The sequence below is a fragment of the Peromyscus leucopus genome, chromosome 2 (genome assembly GCF_004664715.2).
Source record: "Peromyscus leucopus breed LL Stock chromosome 2, UCI_PerLeu_2.1, whole genome shotgun sequence".
NCBI classification, from domain to species: domain Eukaryota; kingdom Metazoa; phylum Chordata; class Mammalia; order Rodentia; family Cricetidae; genus Peromyscus; species Peromyscus leucopus.
In genome coordinates, this window is record NC_051064.1 from 145664276 (window position 1) to 145688756 (window position 24481).

Genomic DNA, 24481 nt, shown 5'->3' on the forward strand with positions numbered 1-24481 from the left:
ACAGGGCTCACTGCAGGCATGTGGGGCCTGTCCCCTAAGTACAGCTGGGCCAGAGATCTGGTTTGACATCAGTTACACTAACTTAGTTATGCTAAATGGCACACCCTGAGTTTCTGTGACATCCTCAAAGTGCTTTGGATTTTGGAGCCCTTCACAGCAGTATTTCCCAAAGAGTGATCTCCAGAACTCTAGCACCCAATGGTCCATGCAAAAAAAGTTCCACAAGGACATCAATGTGTAAAACACTAGTACAGCCAAATCATTTCTGTGCATATGAATGTGGCAGAGGCCTGGGAGGGAAGGCAGACTTAAACACAGTGTCACTGCAACTGATCGGCACTGAGCAATTTATTCAATGATTTTATGGAGTTTTTTTTTCAAGATTTATTCATTTATATATTCTATGTATAGAGATGCTTTGTCTGCATGTACATCTGCACACTAGAAAGGGGGCGTTAGATCTCTTGAGACTACAGTTATAGATGGTTGTGAGCCACCAAGTGGGTGCTGGGACTCTAACTCAGGACCTCTGGAAGAGCAGCCTGTGCTCTTAACCCCTGAGCTATCTCTCCAGCCCTAGTTTGTGGTGGTATTGTGTATTCTAATAAATTTATCTGGGGTCAGAGAACAGACAGCCACTAGATACAAAGGCCAGAAAATGGTGGCACTCACACCTTTAATCCTAGCATTCCAGAGATAGAAATCCCTCTGGATCTCTGTGAGTTCAAGGCCACATTGGAAACAGCCAAGCATGGTGACACGCCTTTAATCCCAGAAAGCCAACCTTTAATCCCAGGGAGTGGTGGTAGAAAGCAAAAAGATATATAAGGCGTGAGGACCAGAAACTAGAAGCATTTGGCTGGTTAAGCATTTGGCTGGTTAGGCATTTGGCTGGTTCAGTTCAGCTGAGATCCATTCCGGATGAGGACTCAGAGGCCTCCAGTCTGAGGAGACAAGACCAGCTGAGGATCTGGCGAGGTGAGATAGCTGTGGCTTGTTCTGTCTCTCTGATCTACCAGCATGGACCCCAATAACTCGCCTCAGGTTTGATTTTATTAATAAGTACTTTTAAGATTCCTGCTACACTAGTTTTTTTGTTTTTCAAGACAGGGTTTCTCTGTGTAGCCCTGGCTGTCCTAGAACTCTCGCTGTAGACCAGGCTGGTCTTGAACTCAGAGATCCACCTGCCTCTGACTCCAGAGTGCTGGAATTAAAGGCGTGCGCCACCACCTGCCAGCAGGAAGACACTTCTTAACAGCCTGGTGGTGCACAAGTGCATTCCTAGCACTTGGGAGGTGGAGGCAGGAGAATCACCAGTTCGAGGCTGGGAAGGAGAGATGGCTCAGCCATCGATAAAAGTTCTTGCTGCCACACCTAACAACCTAAATCCAATCCTTTGAACCCACACGGTAGAGGGAACAAATTCCCACAAGCTGTCCTCTGACCTCCACGTGTGCACTGGGACCCACATGCACACAAAATAAATAAATCTGGAAAAAAGAACAAGAAAAGAGAGCTTAAGGTCCTCAGTTAATCACGGCCAGCCTGCTCATGTGACCCTGCCTTTCTCAAAAGAAAGGAGGGGTAAGGTGAGAAGAAACTTCTAACAGGCTTTAAAATTCCTTAGAATTTTAAAATTCCCTAGATCACACTTTAGGGAAAGGTTCATTCATCTGACAGTTTTCTCCCACCCCCAGAAGTTACAAGAGCACAGTAACAGCATATTAACTTAAGATCAGAAACAAACCCAGTTCGGAACAGCAACCAGTATTAGCACTTGAAGGCCCTCAGAAGCTTTGCCTCGACCCAGGCTGTTAGTGGAGGAGCATTAGGTGTTTGCACAGCAGCACAAAATTCAGTGCAAGGTATTTGGATCCAGGTGTGGCCCTGGATCCACATCACCTCCTTACCCAGTTTTATGTACAGCAACTCCTAGCAGAGAAAATAAAATGGGTCCAAAGATGGTCTGCTGGCACAACTGGAACAGAGGAGAAGCTGAGAAATTGAAACAAAAGAGTATACAGGGTAACAGACAGAGCAAACTCTTAGACCATGATAAGGAGCCAACCTCTGCCAAGCAGAGGTGGAGAAGAGCCAGCACAGGGAGGAACAACAAGGGAAAGAGACTAATTCTTCAGGGACCTCAGGAGATAGATCCTGGCCAAGTTTTGAACTGTCAATTAGTAAAATCCCATGGAAGCAGAAAGGAGAAACAGCTTCTTCCAACAGAAGTTGGAAGCCACCAGCTGTGTTCCAGGATCCCATCCAGGAGACTTGCCACCTGAGAGCCCCCAGAACACTCTTTTGCTCTCAATGCAGATCCACGGTGCCCCAAACCACAGATTCCACTTACTTTTTAGCTGGTAAGAGACCTTCACAGGGTGGGCATTGTGGACATGGTTGGAGTCAAAAAGATGAAAAGAACTTGAGGTCTCTTCTGTGCTGACTCAGGTCCAGGTTGGCTACTGATGGTGTTGACTCCACCTGTCCCAACTTTTGGAAAGCAAGAGAGCAGTCAATAGGCAACTAGGAAGAAGAACCTAAACATGTGCAAAGCATGTCTAATTAGGTGTTAAAGCCAAACTAACTCATCCCTGAGGGAAGTTACTCACTGAGGTACTTCAGGAGCAGGTGAGGAAGTGTGGAGGGGGAGGGGAAGACGATGACAAGGGACACAAACACAGGCATGCACAAACACATTCTTAGCCACGTGCTAGTGCAAGTGTCAATGAGGTTCCCGAAAAGGAGGGAGCTGAACCAGGACAAGGCCTGGCCGTGACGACAGGGAAACTGTCAACTAGCAGGGATGTGGAAAGAAAGAGAAGGAGACCTGACTGAAAGCCAGTATCCCAGCTGCTATAAAGGAACCCCTTCCATTCTCAGGTCTATGGAATAAATTTGGGCTTAGAGTACTTAGATGTATGCAGTCATGTGGTCAAGCTAAAACCAAGATACGCTAGCTGTGACTCCAAAGCTCACTTGTGTTTTCCAACATAAGAGACAAAAAGGGGACAATTCTGAAAGGAGGGAGAGATGATTGGAAAGTAAACAAACAGTGTGGGGAGTATTACAAGAGATGAAGGATGGCACTTTTGCCTTTCTGCATCCAAACAGCTATCTTTTTCAGTATTTTGAGGCCTTCAGTGTGCTAGGTGCTAGGGTCAGTGACGGATCAGAATAGCTCCAACCCTCGAGGGTCTTAACGGTGCAATGAGAAGTCATACAGGGAAAAGGACCTCCGCCATAAATGGGGTGGGCAGGGAACTGGGTCCTGAAAACATGCTGGCAAAAAGAAAATAGAAAAGTATTGGATGAAAACTGGGAAAGGGTCAGGGGTCAGGAATGTGACCACAGGGCCGGGAAGACCAGGGTGCGGGAGCTTCGAGGAGCCCACCTCCCAGCCCTGGCTCTTGCGGCCCGCCCCCTGCTCAGAGTCGAGGAGGGCACGGCGGCGAGGCCGAAGCAGGGGAACGTCCGTGTGACCCGAGCCTGAGCCCGAGCCCCAGGGGCCCCGGCGTCCCAGCGTCCTAAGCTGGACGGCTCAGGACTCTCCCGGCGGGGGCCTGCCGGTTCCACCACCCCGGCGCGCTCGCCCTCTCACCTTCACCGTCCCGGCCTCGAGGCGGCCATCACACCCACGACGTCACTAGCTGGCGCCACACCGAGAGAAGAGGGAGGGGAGGGGGCTGCGCTCGTCACTCGCCCCGCCGCACCCCAGATGAGCTGATGGCTTAGGAGCTCAGTTACTTCAACCCTACCACTCCTGTGCGACGGCGTCCAGAGGCTCCGCGCTCTAAAGGAAGTCTCCGCGTGCCTGGTAACCGTCCCGCGTCCTATGCAGATGACGTGATCGTTTGGGTGGGGTTCCCAATGCATCATGGGAGTTGTAGTTTAGATCGGTGCCAGGCAGGGCGGGGTAGGGCGGAGCCTCGAGCTGTCAAACATGGGGGCTTGGAGGGGGGGGAACGGGGACGACGACAAGGGTGCGCATTAGAGGTCTGCGTGCGTTTTCATTTGTTGCTCCAGAACTTGACCCTGTAACACCTGCCAAGTTTGAAATCCAGACTTGAATTTCATAATCTGAGAGAAACGTCTTCAAAGGGAACAGACCGTTAGAGTGAAGTAATTGTCTTTCAGTTGCCTTTGAGGCAGTCAAAACAGCAGCCGCAATGCATCAGGCACCTACTAGGTGCCAGTCACTGAGCTGGGTATCTAACATACAATTTTAAAATTTTCACAGTAGTTCCAGGACACTCAGGGCATGATTATCTGACCTCACATGTCACTCACTGACCCCTAATTTTGCACCAGGTACTAGAATACAACCCATGACCCCAAACTGGGAGGGCTCCAAGCCTGGGTTCTGTAACATCACCAACCAGCCACTTGTGGCTACCGAGGCCCTGAAATGCAGCTACTGCAAATTGAGAGATGCCCCAATGCTAAACATGAAGAAAAAAAATGCAAACTACCTCATTAATGTTTTTATATTGATAACATGTTGTTAAGGCTTTGGATAGACTGGACTAAATGAAATACATTATCTTACTTACATTCCCATCTCTTTTTACTTCTAAAAGTAGAGCTAATAGTGGAGGTCACAAAATGGCTCAGTGGGTAAAGACGGCTGCTACCAAGCCTGCCAACTCCAGTTCCATCACCAGGAACCCACATGGTGGAAGGAAAAAATCCACTCCTGAAAAGTTGTCCTCTGACCTCCACACCAGTGCCATGGCATGGTGCATCCACCCACACACAATAAGGAAATTTGGCTGGAGCCTAGAGAGATGGCTTTTACAGAGGACCAGACACCCCCATGTCAGCTCACAACCATCTGTAACTACAATGCAGGGGATCCGACATCCTCTTCTCTCCTCCATGGGCACCAGGCACATGTGTGGTGCACTTTCATACATGCAAGCAGGAACTCATACACATTAACTAAAAATAACAAACAAAATCCTTAAAAGCATATAATATGGCTCGTTGAATATTTTAAATTACCCAAGTGGCTTGCATTTGTGGTACATACTACATTGCTTTTTTGTTTTTCTTTTTTTGAGGCAGGGCTGCCACTAGGTGGTCCAAACTAGCCTTGAACCTCCTGCCCCACTTCCCTAGGGCTAAGACTGTAGTCAATCACCACCACACCTAGTTCTCATGTTATGTTTTCTACTGATTGGCTCTGCCCTACAGCCAGGGTCGAGTCATGCCACAAACAGCTTTAGAGGTAAGTCGGCACTCCAGTTACGAGTCTCCAGGGAGGTGAGTCAGGGGAAGCTGCTCTGTAGTCACTGCTCCCAGGGCAGCCTCCTGTCTGCAATGTCTGACTCTGGACTGGTCAAACCCAGCCCTTGCCTTAGGATCTGGTGCACACTCAAGTCTTAGCACTGCACTGAGTGTCTCCTCCTCTATCGTCCCCAGCCTCCCTAGGGAGTTCTCCGAGCACAGAATTGTGGACTCTGTTTCCTTTCCCTTTAGGCAGAATCTTAACCCAAGACAGAGGCCAGGAAGACCTCACCTAAAATATCTCCTGTCATTCCTCCTGTCTGTAACCTCCCTGCAAGCTTTGACCTAGGCCCTAATCCCATCCTAGACAGCAGAAGGAACTTTTTAGTCCATTCCCAGGCTTCTAATTTTACCCTCCATCTGGGCTTCTCTGAACCAGAACTCCAAACCATGAGGCCTGCCTTTAACCCCTCAGTGACTAAGTTCCTCCAGTACTGCTGACTGCCGCTGGAAACGGGTCCAGGGAGAGCTGGACCCACCTGCAGGAGGCCTGCCTTCTTTCATTCTTTCCCATTCTGATTGACTTTACCATGGTGGATGTGAATTACATTTGTAACTAGAAAAATAATCACTATTAGTTAAAAACAACCCTAGACAGGACATGGTGATTCATGTCTGTAGTGATGATATTGTGTACCCTGATACACTTGCCTGAGGATCAGAGGACAGAGCCAGCCACTAGATTAGACACAGAGGTCAGGCAGTGGTGGCACACACCCTTAATCCTATCACTTGGGAGGCAGAGATCTGTCTGGATCTCTGTGAGTTCAAGGCCACACTGGAAACAGAGACAGGCAGTGGTGGCACACACCTTTAATCCCTGGAAGTGATGTCTGGGCAGAGAAAGGTATATAAGGTGTGAGGAAACAGGAACTCACTCTCTTTAGGCTGAGGATTTCGTAGAGGCTAAGAACTAGTGGCTGGCTGTTCTGTTTCTCTGATCTTTCAGCTTTCACCCTGATATCTGGCTCTGGGTTTCTTATTAAAAGACCATCTAAGATTGAACGACACATGTCTATTACCCCAGCACTCAGGATGCTGAGGTGGGAAGATCACAAGTGAGAGGCCAGCCTGTAATCACACGGGGAGTCTTTGAACAAAACTAAAGAATCTTTTCTTTTTAAATTTTTATTGTGTAGGGGTGTGTGTGTGTGTGTGTGTGTGTGTGTGAAGGTGTGTGTGCACGCATGAGAGCTCCATGTATGTAGGGGGTACATGTGTGGAGTCAATTCTTTCCTCTACCCTTTACATGGTAGGTGCTGGGAATAAAACTTAGGCCATCAGGTTTGTCGGAGTGACTAGAGGATGAACCGACTCACAGCTCCAATATACACAATTCACAAATGATTGCTTGTTTCCAAGTGGAGGTCCAACCCCTTTTAGCTTCCGTATAGTTTGAATGTGTTCTCTGTGCTGGTCAGATTTTTTTTTTTTGTTTTGTTAACTTGACACAAGCTAGAATCATCTGAGCAGAGGAAATCTCAGTTGAGAAAGTACCTCCCTAAGAGGTACTTTGGTCTGCAGGGTCAGGAAGCAGCACTCCTCCACAGCCTCTGCCTTAATCCTTGCCTCCAGGTTCCTGCCCTGACATCCCTCAGTGACTGAGTGTGACTTGAAAATTATAACCTGAAACAAATCCTTTCCTCTCCAAGTTGTTTTTGGTAAGGGTGTTTCATCACAGCAACAGAAACCTAAGACACCATCCATGTTCACTTGTTGCAAACCTAATTCTGAGAAAGTCCCATTAATGGCATTTGGAGAGAGAGCTTCTGGGGAGTAATCAGAATTAGATGAGATCATGATGGTGGGCCCTCATGATGGATGGCCTTAGTGGAAGAGAAATCTGAGGTAGCATGTACCCTCTGCCTGCCGTGGTGATGTTCGCCACCATGGTGCAGCTCCCAGAGGTGCAGAACTCATAGACTTCTATGCTTTGATTTAGTTTTTTTTTTTTTTTTTTTTTTTTTTTTTTGAGATGGGGTGGTCTCTATGTAGCCCAGACTAGCCTGAAACTTCCCATCCTTCCACCTCTGCCTCCCAGTGCTGGGATTATACATGTGTACCACCATACCCAAAGATATAAACTTCTAATCCAGTTACAGCCAACCTGTGGCCTAGGGGGGTCACATGTGTCCCAAGATAGTTATGAATTCAGCTCAACACATTTGTAGATGACAGCGTCATGTCAAAAGTTTGGATACCCCTGCATGTTTACAAATTACCCAGACTCTGTTACAGTATAGCAACAGAAAAAAGACAAAAAGTCAAGCCTGAAACCTTAGCACTTGGGAGGTAACAGTAGGAGGACAGCCTGGGCTACATAGAGACGCCATCTCAAAACCACAACAACCCGCCCCCACCTTCTCCATGAGAAAATAAGACTAAGACACCCAGGGAAATAGTCCTTTACAGTTTGACCTGCCTACCCCACCTCCTCCAGCCACCCGCATCCTCCAGGCCCGGGGACTTGGCTCACCGGGACCCAACACTGTGTCCTCCTGCCCCCTCACACTAAGGCCCAGCTTCAGTGGCATCGGCTGACAAGCCTTCTCCAGAACTACTGACATTTTAGGATAAACCTTTTTTGTCCACAGTGGTTAGGGGCTGCCCTGTGCACCCCTAGTCTCTGTCTACCAGAAGCCAGTAGCACCCCACTTCCCCAGCTGTAACAACCAAATTGTCTCAGACATGGATAAAGTCTCCCAGGAGGCAAAAATCATACAAATTAAAGCAACAGCTTATATTAGCTGGCCATTCCCTACTGCTCTTCAGTAGAGAATGTTTTGTTCTTATGGCCATTGTGACGTTTGACGTTTCTCACAGAGTCCACAGGGAAGCACACGTGGTTCTTTTTCCACCTTCAAAATACTGATGCCAATCCCTCAGGCGAGGTTTTGATTGCTTCAATCTCTGAGACTATTCTCAAAGGCCTGTTCCTACCACTCACTTGCTACGTCCAGGAGCCAACGACTCTTTCTCCACCCGTGAAGAAGAAATAGCCCTCATCCAGGAGGGCCTGACTTGCACCAGCTCACTGTAAGAGATGGATAGATGGTAGCTCTTAGCAGGGAGTGGTGGTAGCATGCCTGTAATCCCAGATCTTGGGGTTCAAACAGGAGGATCCTGAATTAGAGTCCTGCCTGGGCTACATAGATGTTAGACTTTTTTTTTTTTTTTTTTTTTTTTGGTTTGGTTTGGTTTTTTTCAAGACAGGGTTTCTCTATGTAACCGTCCTGGCTGTCCTGGAGACCAGGCTGGCCTCAAACTCACAGAGATCCACCTGCCTCTGCCTCCCATGCTGGGACTAAAGGCCTGCACCACCATCACCTGGCTAGATGTTAGATCTTATTAGCAAATGTCCTAAAACCAAACCACTGTGCCCAGGGGATGGTGGGGGCCACCCAAAGTTCTGTACTTGATATCATAGTTGCACCTGCAGAAGGGTTAGCAAAGGCTATAAAGGCAATGACAGGTAATGCAGGTCTTGGCAACTGAAAGAGTATGGCCCAACCAGTATCCAGTTCCTAGTAGAGACTTTTAGAATACATTAATGCACCCTGGAGGCCACACGGCACTGGGTTTGGGAATTGGGAGTCCTAGAGTCTACTAACAGCCTGACCTACCAGCCAGGGGCTCTTACAGCCCTCCCTGTGGATGTCTGCCAGTCACGGGCACACTGGCCCACCCCAGGCTTCGCTCATACAGTGGTTTGAACAACATTTAATAGAACTCTCATCTCTGCCCCTGTCTCCAGAGGCATCGGGACAGGGTGACCCAGTACAGTGTGGACATATCGTGCCCCACCCCCAAGCAGGGTCAGGAGGGAACCAAGCTGTGGCACAGATGTCTTTCCTGCCCCTCTGGGAGGATTTCTGAGTCACGGTCTCAACAGAGACAACTGTTGGTTCCGGCGACACAGACTTGGGGGGAGGGGGCTTCAACAGTCCTAAGTCCAGGGCTGGAGTTGGGGGTGGGTATGCCCAGATCTTGGTGGCACTGACACCTGAGACGGAATCCTAGGGGCGAGATCTTCCACAGGTATTCTGGGCATAGCTTCTCTGACTCTACAGTCTCCCAGGCAGCTCCAGCAGAAGTCTGACCCCAGAGAAAGTCAGAGGAAGGAGGCGGCCCGGGAACTCCAGGCAGACGAACATTACCACCGTCTCCTGAGACTGGTGGGAGCACCATGGGCAGCCCCAGTCTCAGAGGGGCGCTCCATCTCTGGTCTACACCCGATCTTTCCAACTGGCAGCTTCAAGAGCAACAGGAATTCAGGAATCGGAGGTTGGACTGGGTTCCTTGGGACCCAGGGGTCCCGGGGGCTGCTGGGCAGTAGTTGTCAATGAAGAGAAAAATCTAACAGAAGCAGGCAGGCACTGGCCAGTTAGGGATCGACGAAGGACACAGCAATATAGCGGGTGCCCTTGGTGGTGGGAAGCCCTTCGTGGTAGTGTGTGAGCCGTCCAGGGTGCATGAGGGCCCAGCCCTTCCTTGGGGCTCTCACGGAGCAGTTGTAGCGCAGAAATCGGCAGCCTCCGCCCTGGGAGAGAGGAAGCATCGGTGAGTTCTTTCCACATTCACACCCCTTTCTCCATAGCTCCCTGTCTTCTGTTCTATCACAGCCAAGGAGCCTATTGGCACTGAGGTCTGGGGGTGCCTTGTGGAGTGACAGCCATCAGCTGCCTGAGAAGGGCACTAGGAGAAGCAGAGGCTGACCTTGGAGTCAGGAAGCCCCGGGCAAAGGTCACCTCCATCCTTCACCCTTTACCAAGTTTATGATTCCCCCAAGCCTCAGGTTCTGCGTCTAGAGACAGCTGACAGAAATAAGTAAGAGTATATACAGAGTTTAGTTTAGCCGGATGTGGCAGGGCCTGTAATCCCAGCACTCAAAAGGTGGAGGGAGGCAGAAGAATCAGGAGTTCAGTGCAAGTTTGAGGCCAACCAGAGATACATGAGACCTTGTCTGAAAAGCAAACACATACATACATACATACATACATACATACATTCATACATATAGCTTAGACTAGGCTGTATAGACAGACCAGGCTGTATAGACCAGGTTCCTGCCACTGCCTCCCAAGTGCCACTACACCACACATAACTTCCCACTGTTAAACTCTTGAAAAATCACAGTTCAACAGAGCAAAACAGTGCAGAAGCTCCTCCAGCTTATATTCTTGCTGAGGCAATTCCAGGTATAACTAGAATGTGATATCCTTGATGGAGAATCTCATGGAAAATTACCCAACTCTCAAACTGCTTACGTTGTGAAGCTCCCTACAGCTGCCATGTGAGATGGCAGGATGTGGCTTCTGCCTTTAAAAAACCCCAAGTTCTCATGCTGGGCAGCGTGTAGCACATGGAAGGCAGAGGCAGGTGGCTCTCTGAGTTCGAGGCCAGTCTGGTCTACAGAGCTAGTTCCAGGACAGCCAGGGCTACACAGGGAAACCCTGTCTCAAAACAAAACAAAACACAACCATGTTCTGGACACTTGGGGGTACCACCCAGGTCCCTGAACACTTGTGTAATCCCAACCATCTGGAATAAAGACTCCCAGTTAACTATAAACTATGTCTGACTGGCCATCTCTGGTGAGCTCCCTGTAACAATAGCTGTTTTGGTTTTGGTTTTGAAGATGGAGTTCTCATGTAGTCCAGGCTGGCCTCAAACTTGCTAGGTAGCTGAGAACAGCCTTGAATTCCGATCTTCTTGCCTCTCATTCCTAAGTTCAAGTGTGCACCACCATGCCTGGTTTTATGCCGTTTGGGAATGAACCCAGAGGTTTGTACACGACAGGCAATCCATCACGCTACCCACAGAGCCACACATCTCCAGTCCCAACACAGTTGTTTTTATGGGTGTCCTTCACGGTGCCTAGTCCAGGGCCAAGTAAGTCCAAAAGAACTACAAAAAAAAAATAGTTGTAGCTGGGCTTGATGGCGCTCGCCTTTAATCCCAGCACTGAGGACGCAGAGTCAGGCGGATCTCTGTGAGTCTGAGTCCAACCAAAGCTACAGTGTAAGGCTCTCTCTCAAGCCAAACTTTTTTTAATTGCATAAGGAATGGATGGAGGCCCAAGCTAGCTCACTAACTGGCCCTATGCAGAGGCCTAGCTGAGGCCCTCAGAATGGCTTTTCTTGACCTCAGTGCCTTCTTGGTTTCCATAGCTCTTTCTTCCAGTCACATGTTTGTGCCAAGGCTAACAGTCCCCACACTCCCCCCAAAAAAGCCTTCTTCCTTCTCATAAGGAGAACCCCAGACTCCTTCACCAGTAGCTGTCACTCATTGAGTATGTACTGGGGTTTCTTATAAGCCATGACCTGGGTCCCCTCACTTGTTCTCACAACTCATGAAAACAGAAGAAAACAGAGAAGCCAAGAAGCCTGTTAGAGGGTACAGGGCTACTGAGGAAGAAGGCAGGGTGCAGAACCACTGCCCAGACCTCCTGGAGTTTGTGCTCCGCCTCCTGTGAAGACACTTACGCTGCCTAACTGTGCCTTGATGTCACACTCTTCCAGGAAGCTCTCCCCACACACCGGGCACCATTTTCCTCCAAGCCCCTGGGCCCTTTGCTCACCAGAGCCTGGCTCCTCCCTCCGCCAGCCTCGGCCCCGAGGCCCTGGCTCACCTCATAATCTTCCCCGACCCTGTTGAGGGCGATGTTGACGGTGAAGGTGGAGGCATCGTGGTGAGGCATTAACGAAGGCTGCTCGTCAGGCTTATAGCGGACAACGAAGGCGAGATCAAACTGGGCCTGTGACAGGGCAGGGGACAGGAAAGCCGACATCCGTCAAGAGAGGCTGGGAGGGCCAAGGCGAGGCAGAGCGTACAGTGAGCTCCCAACTATCTACTATGCTGTGCTGTTCACTCTCAGAGTGTGGGGCTACTTAATACCAGTGCCTGGGACAGCAGCTGGCACATAAGAGTCCCAAGAAGAATGGAGGAAGGGAGGGAGGGACGGACGGACGGACGGACGGACGGGGAGATGGGAAGAGAGGAAGGAAAGGAGTCAGGTTGAGACAGGAATGACTCCAACTTCGTTTGCCCTTTCCGGCCACTATATGCTTCCCTGGGAATGAGCCCAGCTGCACTAGAGAAGGTGCACTCTTCCAGAGGACCCAGGTTAGATTCCCAGCACCCACATGGTGACTCACAACCATCAGTATCTCCAGTCCAGTCCCAGGGAACCTGACAACCTCTTCTGTCCTCCTCATGGAAATGTACACTGTGGTAAACAGACACGCATGCAGGTGAAACACTCACACACATGAAGTTAAAAAGTCAGGCATGCCTGTGAGGCAAGGGAACCGCTTCAAACTCAAGGCCAGCCTGGGTCTACATAGAAAGTTCTAGCCAAACCTAGGCTACACAGAAAGACCCTGCCTTGAAAGGCCAGGAAAAGGGGATGAGGAGGTATAGCTCCCTGGGTGGAGCATTTGCTGGGCATGCATGAGAACAGACTCGTCAATGACGCCACCAGAGAGACAGTAGGGAATGGAAAGGGCTTGCGGCCAGCTGAACCGTTTCTCTGGTGGACTAGTGGAAGAAGGAAGACGAGGTTTAAATACACAGAGCACAGGGCTGGAGAGGCGGCTCAGAGGTCAAGAGCACTTCATGCTCTTGCAGAGGACCTAGATTTGGTTCCCAGTGCCCACATGGTGGCTCACAGCTCTCTGTAACTCCAGTTCCAGAGGATCCAGCACCTCTCTTGATCCATCAAGCACCCATACTCAAGTATACGCAGCTACATATACTTAAAAATACATTTTAAAAAGAAAACAAATTTACAAACAGATAAAGGTACAGAACGCTGAACCAGGAGGTGCACATCTGGAATCCAAGTTACTTGTGAAGCTGAGGCAGGAGGGTCCAGAGTCCTAGGCCTGCCTGGGCTCTACAAAGTGAGTTCTAGGTCAGCTTGAGCAAGTCAGTGGGACCTTGTCTCAAAACAAAAAGGAAAAAAGAGAACCAGGATTTAGACCTGGTGGTTCACACCTGTAGTCTCGGCTCTTGGGAAGCCAAGCAAGGAGGAGCATCTCAAGTTTCAAGGCCAGCCTGCTCTACAGAGAGAGACCCTGTCTCAAAAGACCGATTTCTGAAGCTGGGCAGTGGTGGCGCACGCCTTTAATCCCAGCACTCGGGAGGCAGAGGCAGGTGGATCTATCTGAGTTAGAGGCCAGCCTGGGCTACAGTGTGAGTTCCAGGCTACACAGAGAAATGCTCTAACTCGATCCCCAGTCCCAATAAATAAATAACACAGGAATGACCCACAAGAGGCACAGTCAGAGCCTAGGGCAGCATACTGGACCCCTAAGTGCCTCTTAACGCCCCACCCAGAGGCTCACCCCCCCACACAACACCCCACATTCCCCTCCGTACCTCACCTGACAGTGTGGAGACACTACTCTACTGTGGGGACCAAAACGTCTACTGTCTCCCTAAAGCTGGAACTGTGCCCACCATCCCCCGTCCCGCTGCCTCCAGGCAGACCCACCCTGGTGTAGTAGCCAGGGTAGAGCTTCTCGGTCATGGGGGCGATGTACTCCACCAGGAACTTGTGCCACTCCCGCTCAAAGGTGATCTGGTTCATGTGGATGTCGATCGTGGGGACGTTTTCATAGCCGCCCTGGATACGGTTGTCCTGGAAGCAACCACAGAGAGTGAATCCAAGATGACACCCAGACTCCCATGCCTAGATACCCAGCCTCTGACTCATTCCTTCCCCTTGACCCTGGCACAGGATGGGACATTATATGCCAAAGAGGAAAGGGGTTGCAGATGTCACTGAAGCCCCAACTTGGGGCTAATCAACAGAGAGGTTATCCTGGGTAGTCAGATCTATCCCAAGAGCCTTTTAAAGGAGAATCTTGGGCAGACAGGTCATGGTGCCTGCTGGCCTTGGAGAACCTAGCTGTCCCAAGTTCTCCAGCTTTAGGGAACTGACTTGCTCCAACAATATCATGAGCTGATAATGAGACCCCAATCCACAGATAAAGAACAACTCCAGCAGACCCCGATTCTGCAGCTTTGTGAGGCCCCAGCAGAGGACCCGGATAAGGCTCCTGGCCCTCAGAAACTAGGAGACAATGAACTGGTACTTTGGGTTTTGTCTTGGTGCTGAGAACCGAACCCAGAATCTTGCAACACTAAGCAGGTGTTCTGCCACTGAGTTACAGTGTTTGAAGCCTCCTAAAAATGGCATGGAAACGGGGGGTTGGGGGGAGACGGGGACACACCACTATTCACTGAGGCTCAGGGGTCCATGGACTGTCCCTGTCTGTCCAGACACCAAAATACCTAGGTTAGGCAGGTAACCAGGAGCACAGTAGGGTCAGAGATCAGCCAATTGGGGGCACACAGATCTAGGAACTTGTGCATCTTTAAAGGCAATGCCAAAAGTTCCCAAGTTGTATGTAGGCAAGGGACTCCTCCTTCTGAGAACAAATGTTGGCCATGCCACTTGCATCAGATGTCTAATGAACTTGGACCTGGAACCCAATGCCCTTTGTCTCCCATTGGCCCATATCTCCCCATTTCACATGTTTGCCTGGGGCAGGGAGCTGAAGCATTCAAACACCAAGCCGGAGGTGAAAACTCTGAGCCTCGCTGTAAGGCAGCTCAAGGCCACACAACTAGCAATGTCTGTTTGAAGACCAACACTCCCAGTTTCTAAACCTCGTGTTCTTGCCTGCTTGCACCCCGAAAGTAAAGAGCCCTGGGCAGACTGGCTAGGTGACCAGAGGAGCCTAGAAGGGCATCGGGGTGAAGGCAGTCTCCCCGCCGCTTCCCAGGCGTCTATGGCACTACCTTGTTATCACCCAGAGACCACTGGCCATAGTGTTCCATCTCCTCCACCAGCTCATCACAGGCCGTCTCCGTGAAGATGGGGAACCAGTAGACATCCGGACAAGGCTGGCAAGAGGGAAGACGGAGCTCCTGGTGAGTCTCCCCCAGCCCCTCACCAAGCCTCAGGGGAACTCACTGAGTGTCCCCGAGGAGGGAGGGTTCAGTGGATGCTGGTTAGACTGAGTGAGGGGCTGTAGAGGGACAGAGCTCAGATGGACTTTGCAGCCATGGTTACAGCCACAGCCACGGGACTGCAGATGTGAGTGACAGGACAAAGCCCCCACCCCTCGTTCTTGGCTCGGAGGCAGCATGTGGGGATGGTCCCTCCTCCTCTTCCTTGAATTCCCGATCCTTCTGCCTCCATCTCCTGAATTCTGATATTACAGGCCTACACCACCATGCCCAGCAGTTCCGTCCTTGTCAAAAGCAGTTCTTGTCAAAAGTGTCTACAGACCTCAGCTGGAAAGTGCTGCTGAGGGAGAGGTCAATCCACCCCAAGCACTGCCAGAGCAGACAGACTGAATAGTTCCTCTCCCCTCTGCCCTCACATTCAAGCTCCACCCCCATGTATCCCAGGGCAGCAACTGTGGGATATGAACCCCTTACCGTCTCCACCAGCTTTCCCGCCAGAGCCTTGGTGTAATTCTCATGGATGTACTTCTCTTTCCAATCCTGTAGAGAATGCAACATGGAATGGGGTTCCCAGGCCTGGCCTGAGTCAACGGTGGTCACCTTAAGCTTAATGGCCTGGGATGCTCCCAGGGAGCCTCCAGCCTTCAGGTCCCTCAAAACATGAGTAGGTACGAACTCAAGAGAGGCTGGCAGGCCGGGCGGTGGTGGTGCACACCTTTAATCCCAGCACTCGGGAGGCAGAGCCAGGCGGATCTCTGTGAGTTCAAGGCTAGCCTGGTGTACAGAGTGAGATTCAGGACAGGCACCAAAACTACACAGAGAAACCCTGTCTGGAACAAAAAACAAAACAAAACAAAAGAAGCCAGCAGGTTATCATATGTTCCTGCTGGGTGTGAGAGTGTTATCTGGATATACAGGATCTCACATCTGCACCTTCATGTACATTTGTGGGTCTGTATGTGACTGTGTATAGGCATGTACAAATGCCCATGTCAGCTACATACCCCATCATTTAGGCGTACTGTCATACACTGTCACAACTGCTGCTTGCTTCCTCTGATCACTGAGACATCCTCAGAGGTAAGCCAAGCCAGGGAAGAACAATTTTAGAATCCAAGTAAGTGTGGCCCAAAGGTTAAAAAGGCTCAAATAAGTCACCGCTCCCTGCACCACTAGAGGGCGATATGTCTAAGGCTCCCTCTATACGAGAATAGCACTCCCGGAGGTGAAGATGTGGAGAACAGGTCACGCAGGCGTCTCTGGCCACAAGACCACTGAACTGGAGTCTCTGTGACTCCCAGTCCAGGTCTACCCACCCAGGTCTCACCTCAGGGTTGCTGAACACCTCCCAGAGATCATTATGGAGGTGGGTGGTCTGGTAGTTATCCAGGGACAGCAGATGGCCAAAGGTGTGTCGGTTGGTCAGGAACATGAACACCTCCTGTGGAGAGTAGATGGTTAGACAAGCCTCCTCACCCTGCAGACCCCAGGGAGGGGCAGTGCAGTGTTCCACCACCAGATTCAAGTTTACAAGATTAAAGACCTATGAAAACAGTGTGTGTCCCAGCACCCAGCACAGCTCCACCCCTGGGGATGCAATCAGGGAAGGCTTCCTGGAGGACTGAATATAAAAGAAAAGGACTCTCTCCCCCTTTCTTGTTTGCAGCACTGGGGATCGAACCCAGAGCCTCAAGCCTGTAGAACAAGAGTATCTCCAAGGGCTACAATCCTGACATGTTGGTCACGGGGAAAAGCCAACCATACTGTTGCATTAAAACAAATTCATCAGGGCAGGTGAGAAGGCTCAGTGGATAAAGCCTGACACCCCGAGTGCAATCCGTGGGACCCATTAAAGGTGGAGAGAGAAAATCGACTCCATGAAGCTCCTCATCTCTACACACACACACACACACACACACACACACACACACACACACACAGAGGAAAAAAATCACATTACTGAGTGAGACAATCAGTTTGATTCCAAGACTAGAAAAAAAAATCACAAACAAATATATAGTGGAACCAGGTGTCACAACCATATTATTATTATAATAAGGAGTCATGCTTATTATCCTAGCACTCAGGGAGCAGAAGCAGGAGGATCATGAGTTCAAAGCCAATATGATCCTGTTTCAAAACAATATACAAAGCCAGGCAGTGGTGGCCCACACCTTTAATCCTAGCACTAGGGAGGCAGAGGCAGGCAGATCTCTGAGTTTGCGGCCAGCCTGGTGTACAGATCGAGTTCCAGGACAGCCCTGTCTTGAGAGAAAACAAAACAAAACAAAACAAAACAAAAAACATTACACACACACCAAAAAGATGAAGATGATGTGAAGGTCTCTTGGACATACTTCTCAGGATACATTGAGGCTATATCAAATTTATAAAAAAGCTGGATGTGGTGGTACACATCTCTATTCCCAGAATTTGGGAGACTGAAGTAGGAGGATCAGGAGTTCGTGTCTATTGTAGGCTAAAGGTTCTATCTTGATACATCAACAAAACACACAAAAAACACACAGACAGTGCAACACCTAGTCCCTGCAGACCTGAGGACCGGCCTCACACCCAGTGCCCAGAAGTCCATGTTGGCCCCTCAGAGCTCCTGGGCCTACGGTGACAAGATAGCCCAGTGTGCTGGTCAAGGCTGGAGGACCACACTCCTGGCACAAGGACCTCCCAAAAGCCATACCGACCTGCTGCCGGACATTGGCACAGAAACTCATGTCGGCATCCAGCTTGCTGTAGTGGAACAGGTCTACATGCCGCAGCTCAGCCCGCAGGGCACTGCCCTTAATCAGGTAGATGTTTGAGATGTAAGGCACATTCCAGACGCCGCTACAGGAGAGAGAGGAAATAAGAGGGTCACAGTCTAGCAGGAGGACTCACAGCCTGGGGCCAGAAAGAAAAGGCCGTGTCAAAAATATGAACAGGCTGGGTGTGGTGGCACAAGTCTATAATCCCAGAACTTGGGAGAGGGAGGCAGGAGAATCAGTTGTCCAAGTCTATTGAACTTGAGGTCATAGCCGGTGTTTGAGGGGGGCGTTCATCTGAGTGCTAATCTGCATTTTTTTATGTTTTTATTTTATTTTGTATACATGCACGTGAGAGAGAGAGAGAGACAGACAGACAGACAGACAAAGAGTGTAAGCCATAGGACATCCTCGGAGCTGGTTCTCTCCTTCTATCATGTGTGTCAAACTCAGGGATCAAACTCCAGTTGTCAAGCTTGGCAACAGGTGCCCTTACTCACCCAGACATCTTGCCAGATCTAGGCTGTCTTTACAAATCCGTCTTTTATCTTGTTTCAGTGCTGGGCCCAGACCCAGGGCCTTGCAAACATATTCTACTGCTGAGTGAAATCCTGAACTCCACAGTGCTAACCTCCTCTTCCCACCCTGGGCCTGGGAGCCCAAGACAACTTTTAGGATTTCTTCTGCATGTCTGACTCTAGTCCTCATTGCTTGAGGGCAACCGGAACAGGAAGGTGATGGGTACTCACACACGCCGCCCCTGCACAATGTCCACGTAGTCCTCAGAGCGGGCATAGTACCCATCTGCACTCAGTGCTCCCCAGAAGTTGGACCAGAGCCTCCCATGGCGGTCATGAGTGGGGCGATGACATTCCTGAGTAGGGGGCAGGGGCGGACAATACTGAGGATGGGAAGGGGAGGGGCCAAGCAACCTGTGATTTGCACACTGGGATCTCTAACCTTGTCACTGGGGCAGGACAGGCCCAGCTCATCAGAAACCTCACCCCTCCTATGCTAGGGACAGACTCAGGAAGGTGCCAGTCTGTCAGCCCTTGGAGTTTTCAGGCTGGGAGACCCAAGAAGAGGGGGAGAAAGTCAGGGGCTTCTATTTGGCCAGGCTTTGCTCGGGGACCACCCACACACTCTTACTTGTTCTGCTCAATCAGGAGCCGCAGGCTGTCTGGCTCCGTCAGAGCCACATCAGCATCCACGCTGAAGTAGTAGGTGCAAGTCAGGTCCTGGCGGCACAGGTCTCTGTGAGAGGAAAAGGGGTGAAGGGAAGAGGAAGGAGGAGGTCATCACAGTATCTCAGGCTGGTCCCAGAACTTCCCCAGAGACACCATATCTGTCATTACAGTTTGGCAAAGGGCCTTAGAACTCCTGTGAACTCAGGTGCAGGCTGGGACCTCAAAGGTCCTCCTCCAGCCCTAATACCCAGACCCCAGGCTTCTTAGCTCTCAGGTCAAGGACTTGGCAATAGCAAAGGTTTGATCTGGGGGAAGCACATCCCACCGGATGGGGCTCCGTGTTGCATGTCTTGAGAGCAACTGGGCAGCTAGCAATGGAAGCTGGGGATATCCATCAGGGCAGAGCACTTGCCTGGCATGTATGAGGTCCTGGGTTTATTTCTAGTACCCCACATTAAAAAAAATAGTAAGAATAAGTTGGGTGATGGTGGTGCACGCCTTCAATCCCAGCACTCGGGAGACAGAGGCAGGTTAACTGAGTTCGAGGCCAGCCTGCTCTACAGAGTGAGTTGCAGGACAGCCAGGACTGTTACACAGAGAAACCCTGTCTTGAACTTTTCTCCTAAATAATATAATTAATAATAATAATTTTTTGAAGTATTCTGCTGGGTACGATGGTGCACACCTGTAGTTACAGCACTAGGGACAGAAGAATATCTTAACTTTAAGGCCAGCTTTGGATACACGGGGAGTTTGAGGCCAGACTGAGCTACATGAAACCCTGCCTCAAAATGCCAAAAACCTCCTAAAAATGTCCCTTTTGTTCAACTAGTCCAGGGTTCAGAAAATGACAGTCCCTGCCCTGAAGCTCCCCACTGCCGGCTTTGTTCTGCCCAGAAGCTAAGAATGGTTCTCTGTTCTTAAATGACTAGGAAAGTGTGTGTGTGTGAGGGGGAATCAAAAGAAAATTATGCTTTCCTTCGAGGAAGTCAAATTTCAGTATCCTGAAATAAAATCTTTCTGGAACACAACCCCGCTCATTCATTATACATCAGTGGCCATCTTTATGGGACAAGGGCAGACAGCTCGGCAAGGGCGACAGAGCCTGCCTCGCTGACTGGCAGAGCTGGTAACTATCCAGCCCTTTAAGGGACGTTTGCCAGCCCCAGATTAAGACAGAGGATATTTTTTTTTTTCTCTGTGTAGCCCTGGCTGTCCTGGAACTTGCTCTGTAGAGCAGGCTGGCCTCAAATTCAGAGGTCTACCTGCCTCTGCCTTGCCAGTGCTGGGATTAAAGGTCTGGACCACCACCACCTGGCGAGACAGAGGAATTTTAATTTTTTTGAAACAGCATGTAGCCCAAGCTGGCCTTAAGTTATCTATGTACCTGAGGATGACCTTGAACTCCTGACCCTCCTGCCTAATTTCAGGTGTTTACTACCAGGGCCAGTTTATGTGGTACTGAAGATCAAACACAGATTTCACCATGCATGCTAGGCAATCACTCTACCAACATCCCCAGCCCTGTATCAGTGGCTTCTTGTGTCTTTGATTTTGTTCTTTTTTTATTATTATTATTATTAGTGTGTGAGCACACCGCAGCATGAAAGGTGTCAGAGGACAACTCTGTGAGTCGGATCTTTCCTCCTACAGTCAGGTGGTTGGCCTCGGGAGGTAAGCCCCTTTACGGAGACATCGTATTTTTAGTCTGTTTGTTTGTTTTTCAAGTCAGGGTTTCTCTCTGTGTAGCCCTGCAACTGTTCTGTAGACCAGGCTGGCCTTGAACTCAAGAGCTCCACCCGCCTCTGCTTCCCGAATGCTGGAGTCATCGTACTTTTAATCAGAGGTTGTCTCTGTTGGCCTTGGTCTACTTCTAGCCCTCCAGCCTTCCCGCCTTCCCTAATTTGCTTCCTAAATCCACATGACACTATCTGGGCGTCCCCAAGTTGTCCTGACAGAGACTACTTCCTCATTTCACAGGGGAGCCCTGGAACCCAGACAGGGACAGGACTATGCTGGAGACCACAGAGCCTTTGGAATTTCCAGCCTGCTGCTCCCAATGCCACGGCCCATCCGCCCGCCACCATCCATGAAGAGAACCCCCAAGCCTGACTCACGCGCCCATGTTCCTGGCGTCCGCGTTGACCATGCGTACCTCAGGACCCACTAGCTTCACTGACTGGTACTCACTGCCGTGCTCTGCCAGGAACTGTTCTACCTCGAGCTTGTGGTGTTGTTCCTGGAGGTGGACGGCAAGGTGCAGATGAGGGTGCAGGTTCCGGGAAACAGCAGCGCCGTCACTTGCCAGGGGGTGCTCTGTCTCTGGCACACTCCCGCCACCTGCTTCTCTGCAGGGACTCTAGCCAGCCGGAGCATGGCAAACATGGCTCTGGCAGGCCTTGCCCCTCTCCCCCATTCCCACTAGATTACATTCCTAACGCTGGCCCTTATTTGGCCATTTCCTCCTCCTGAGGCTGACTACCAACATCTAGCTATCAAAGTACTGAAGTCCAGCAATCAAAAGCCCCCTTGGCTCACCTAATTAACATGCCCAATTAAAACCTCCCAATTAAAACACCTCATCCTAACATAGGGTTTCCCCTTGTACCTTTATAAACCACCATTTGCCTATGAGCCACGTCTGTCTCCTCTCTATCCAGGGGCAGTCCTTTGTCCCCTCCGAGACAAACACCCCATCCTTTGTTCCCTTCCCCTTCTCCCTCATCCTCTATCTCCTGTCTTTGTCCCTTATCCCTGCCCTCTGTCCTTCCGGGGACAGAAATCTCCTTCGTGCTGAGAACTTGCTCTCGGGGTGTCCTGAGCCGGTTCTGTTCCCTCAATCTGTCAGGTGTCCTTCTCTGGTGACCCTTTCACACCCATCTTCCCCAGCCAGTCCCCATAGGCCTCTTCCCAGCTCTGTGGTCAGGACAGCTCCTCCTCCCAAGGACCCCACATCCAGAAGCTCTGATGATCGTTGGGGTATGGTGTCCATCAATGTACCAGGGGATCTAGATGCATACATGGACAGTCTGCACCTGCCCCCCCCAACCCCAGGACATGGAGAGAACAGACTTTTTATTTCCAAACCTAAGCAGGGATGTCCAATCTACTGACATTGTGGTACCACATCAGCATCATCTACAAATGCTATCCTGGGATGCACGTGGCCTAAGGATCACAGGTTAGGTCCACGAGGTAGACCAACATCTGCTCTGCTACAAAGAGCTCATGACCCTGGACAGGGCCCTTCACCTGTCTCTACTTTAGGGAAAGATGTCCCTTCCCTCAGGTCACTGGGAACAGGCAGTGAGTCAGAGCCAGCACATAGTAGGTCCTCATGTCTGTGACTGTTCTCTTTCTATACAAAGCGGAAGTTCATGCAGGGGAGCTGTGAGCCATGAGAGGGCAGGTCCCATTGTCTTTCGGTCTGTGGTGCCTGCTGTACATCAGAGGTGAGTGTGAGGAAGCCAGGCAGGGAGCCGAGCTGAGTGGGAGACTGTGGGTCCCTGGGACAGGACATCTTGTTGCGGATGGAAGGTATACAGGGGAGACTCAGACAAGACAGCTGAGCGGGACTCAGAGAAAACGAAGGGCCCCATAGTCTGGGGAAGATCTGGCCAGTCAAAGACACAGCAAAGCAGAGGAGCCCACACTTTACCTAGCCAGTGGAGTACTGAACCACCAGGCCTGCTCCCCACAGAGCCCAGGCTCAGGACTTGTACCCATTTTCCCTGAAGGTGCTAAAGCAATGGAAACCAACTTGACTTTGAGCAGATCAAACCCACAAGCATTAAGGAGACAGGAAACAAAAATGGCAGCAGTCAAGGTGTGGAGGTGTGAACGAGAACGGCCCCCACAGGCTCATACGTTTGAATGCTTGGTCCCTAGATGGTGGAACTGTTTGGGAAGGATTAGGAGGTGTGGCTTTGTTGGCAGAGGTGTCGCTGGGGGTGGGCTTTGAGGTTTCAAAAGACTCCTGCCATCCCTAGTGCTCCTCTCTCTGCCTGCTGCTTGTGATTCATTCTAGATGTGAGTTCTCAGCTGTTCCTGGCACCACGCCTCTGTTCCACCACCGTGCACTCTAACCTTCTGGAACCAATTTACTATTATTTTTATAAGTTGCCTTGATCATGGTGTTTTGTCACAGCAACAGATAGGTAACTAAGGCGCAAGGGTACCCACTGTGTGCTGCCTGTAAATGGGCAGCGCTTTCGTTCCTTACTATTATAGATAAAACCTAAGGATTTGGGTCGAAGAGACTGATTGTCCGGCCACTAAGAGTGCTTGCTGAGCTGGGCAGGCATGGTGATTCACACCTTAAACTCTGGCACGGGGGAGACAGAGGCAGGCGAATCTCTGAGTTTGAGGTCAGCCTGGTCTACATAGTAAGTTCCATGATAGCCGTGCCTACACAGAGAACCCCCACCTCAAAAAAAAAAATAAACAAACAAACAAACAGTGGGTGCTTGCTGCTCTTCCGGAGGACCTGAGCCTGGTTCCCAGCACCCATGTCAGACACCTCACAACAACCTGCAACTCCAGCTTCAGGGAATCCAACACCCTCGTCTGGCCTCCACGGGTACCTGCACTCACGTGCCCATGCACATATACATATACATAATTTAAAAATTAAAATATTTAGAACCCAAGGCCTCCCCCCCCACACACACACTAGGCAAGTATACTACAGCTAAGCTACATCCATAGTCCTCCATAAAACTTTTTTTTTTTATGGGAGAGGGGCAGGCTCACTATGTAGCCTAGGCTGGCCTTGAACTTACAAACCTCACACCCAGGCCTCCTCGGTAGCTAGACATATCCTTCCCACCCCCTTACTCTTCTGTACTTCACAGGCCAACTTGTTTAACCCCTGCAGCAATTTAGTGTGATTACCTGTGGTTTACCACAGAGGTTTCCTAGTGAGATCTGAGCTTGCTTTACCCAGCAGGGCTACATAAGGGGATGGACTGACTATGTGTGTGGTTACCAGGTGTTTGGAAGGGTCTGTGCTTGGCAGTGCTGGGGGGAGGTCTTTTGTGCTAACCCTTGGCATTCCCTTAAAAAGCCCTTTAGAAGAGACAGAAGGGGCCGGTGGATAAGGATCCAGGACCTCCCAAGGATATCCTGTGTTTCTATCTGTCTCTCCCCTCTATATTTCTATCTAAATCTCTTATCCCTCACTCCTCAAGAGTACCCTGGGGGAAAAGGTGGGGATGGATCCCCCACAATTACTTCAATTCCAATCTTAATTTAATAAGTGAGAAA

General features: G+C 50.3%; 2 protein-coding genes across 5 annotated transcripts in view; both read right to left on the minus strand.

The window, feature by feature from the left end:
- The window catches only part of Mfn2 (mitofusin 2), a 30894-nt gene extending 27066 nt beyond the window's left edge, over positions 1–3828 (minus strand). For 2 of the 4 annotated variants that reach the window (XR_003733469.2, XM_028860137.2), the window contains exons 1-3: positions 3602–3828; positions 2354–2493; positions 1911–1995 (exon numbers count right to left, since the gene is read on the minus strand). The gene's annotated coding sequence lies outside the window, so the exon portion shown is untranslated. The remainder of the gene's footprint in view (positions 1–1910; positions 1996–2353; positions 2494–3601) is intronic. The other 2 variants (XM_028860138.2, XM_028860139.2) reach the window with 2 other exon arrangements.
- A 5161-nt stretch (positions 3829–8989) lies between these two features.
- The window catches only part of Plod1 (procollagen-lysine,2-oxoglutarate 5-dioxygenase 1), a 29269-nt gene continuing 13777 nt past the window's right edge, over positions 8990–24481 (minus strand). Inside the window, 11 exon segments of the mRNA XM_028860144.2 lie at positions 8990–9829; positions 11921–12046; positions 13787–13933; positions 15100–15204; positions 15745–15810; positions 16598–16711; positions 17973–18114; positions 18779–18881; positions 18884–18903; positions 19179–19283; positions 21334–21455. Of these exon segments, the coding sequence (XP_028715977.1) occupies positions 9674–9829; positions 11921–12046; positions 13787–13933; positions 15100–15204; positions 15745–15810; positions 16598–16711; positions 17973–18114; positions 18779–18881; positions 18884–18903; positions 19179–19283; positions 21334–21455 (1206 nt within the window). The 3' untranslated portion in view covers positions 8990–9673.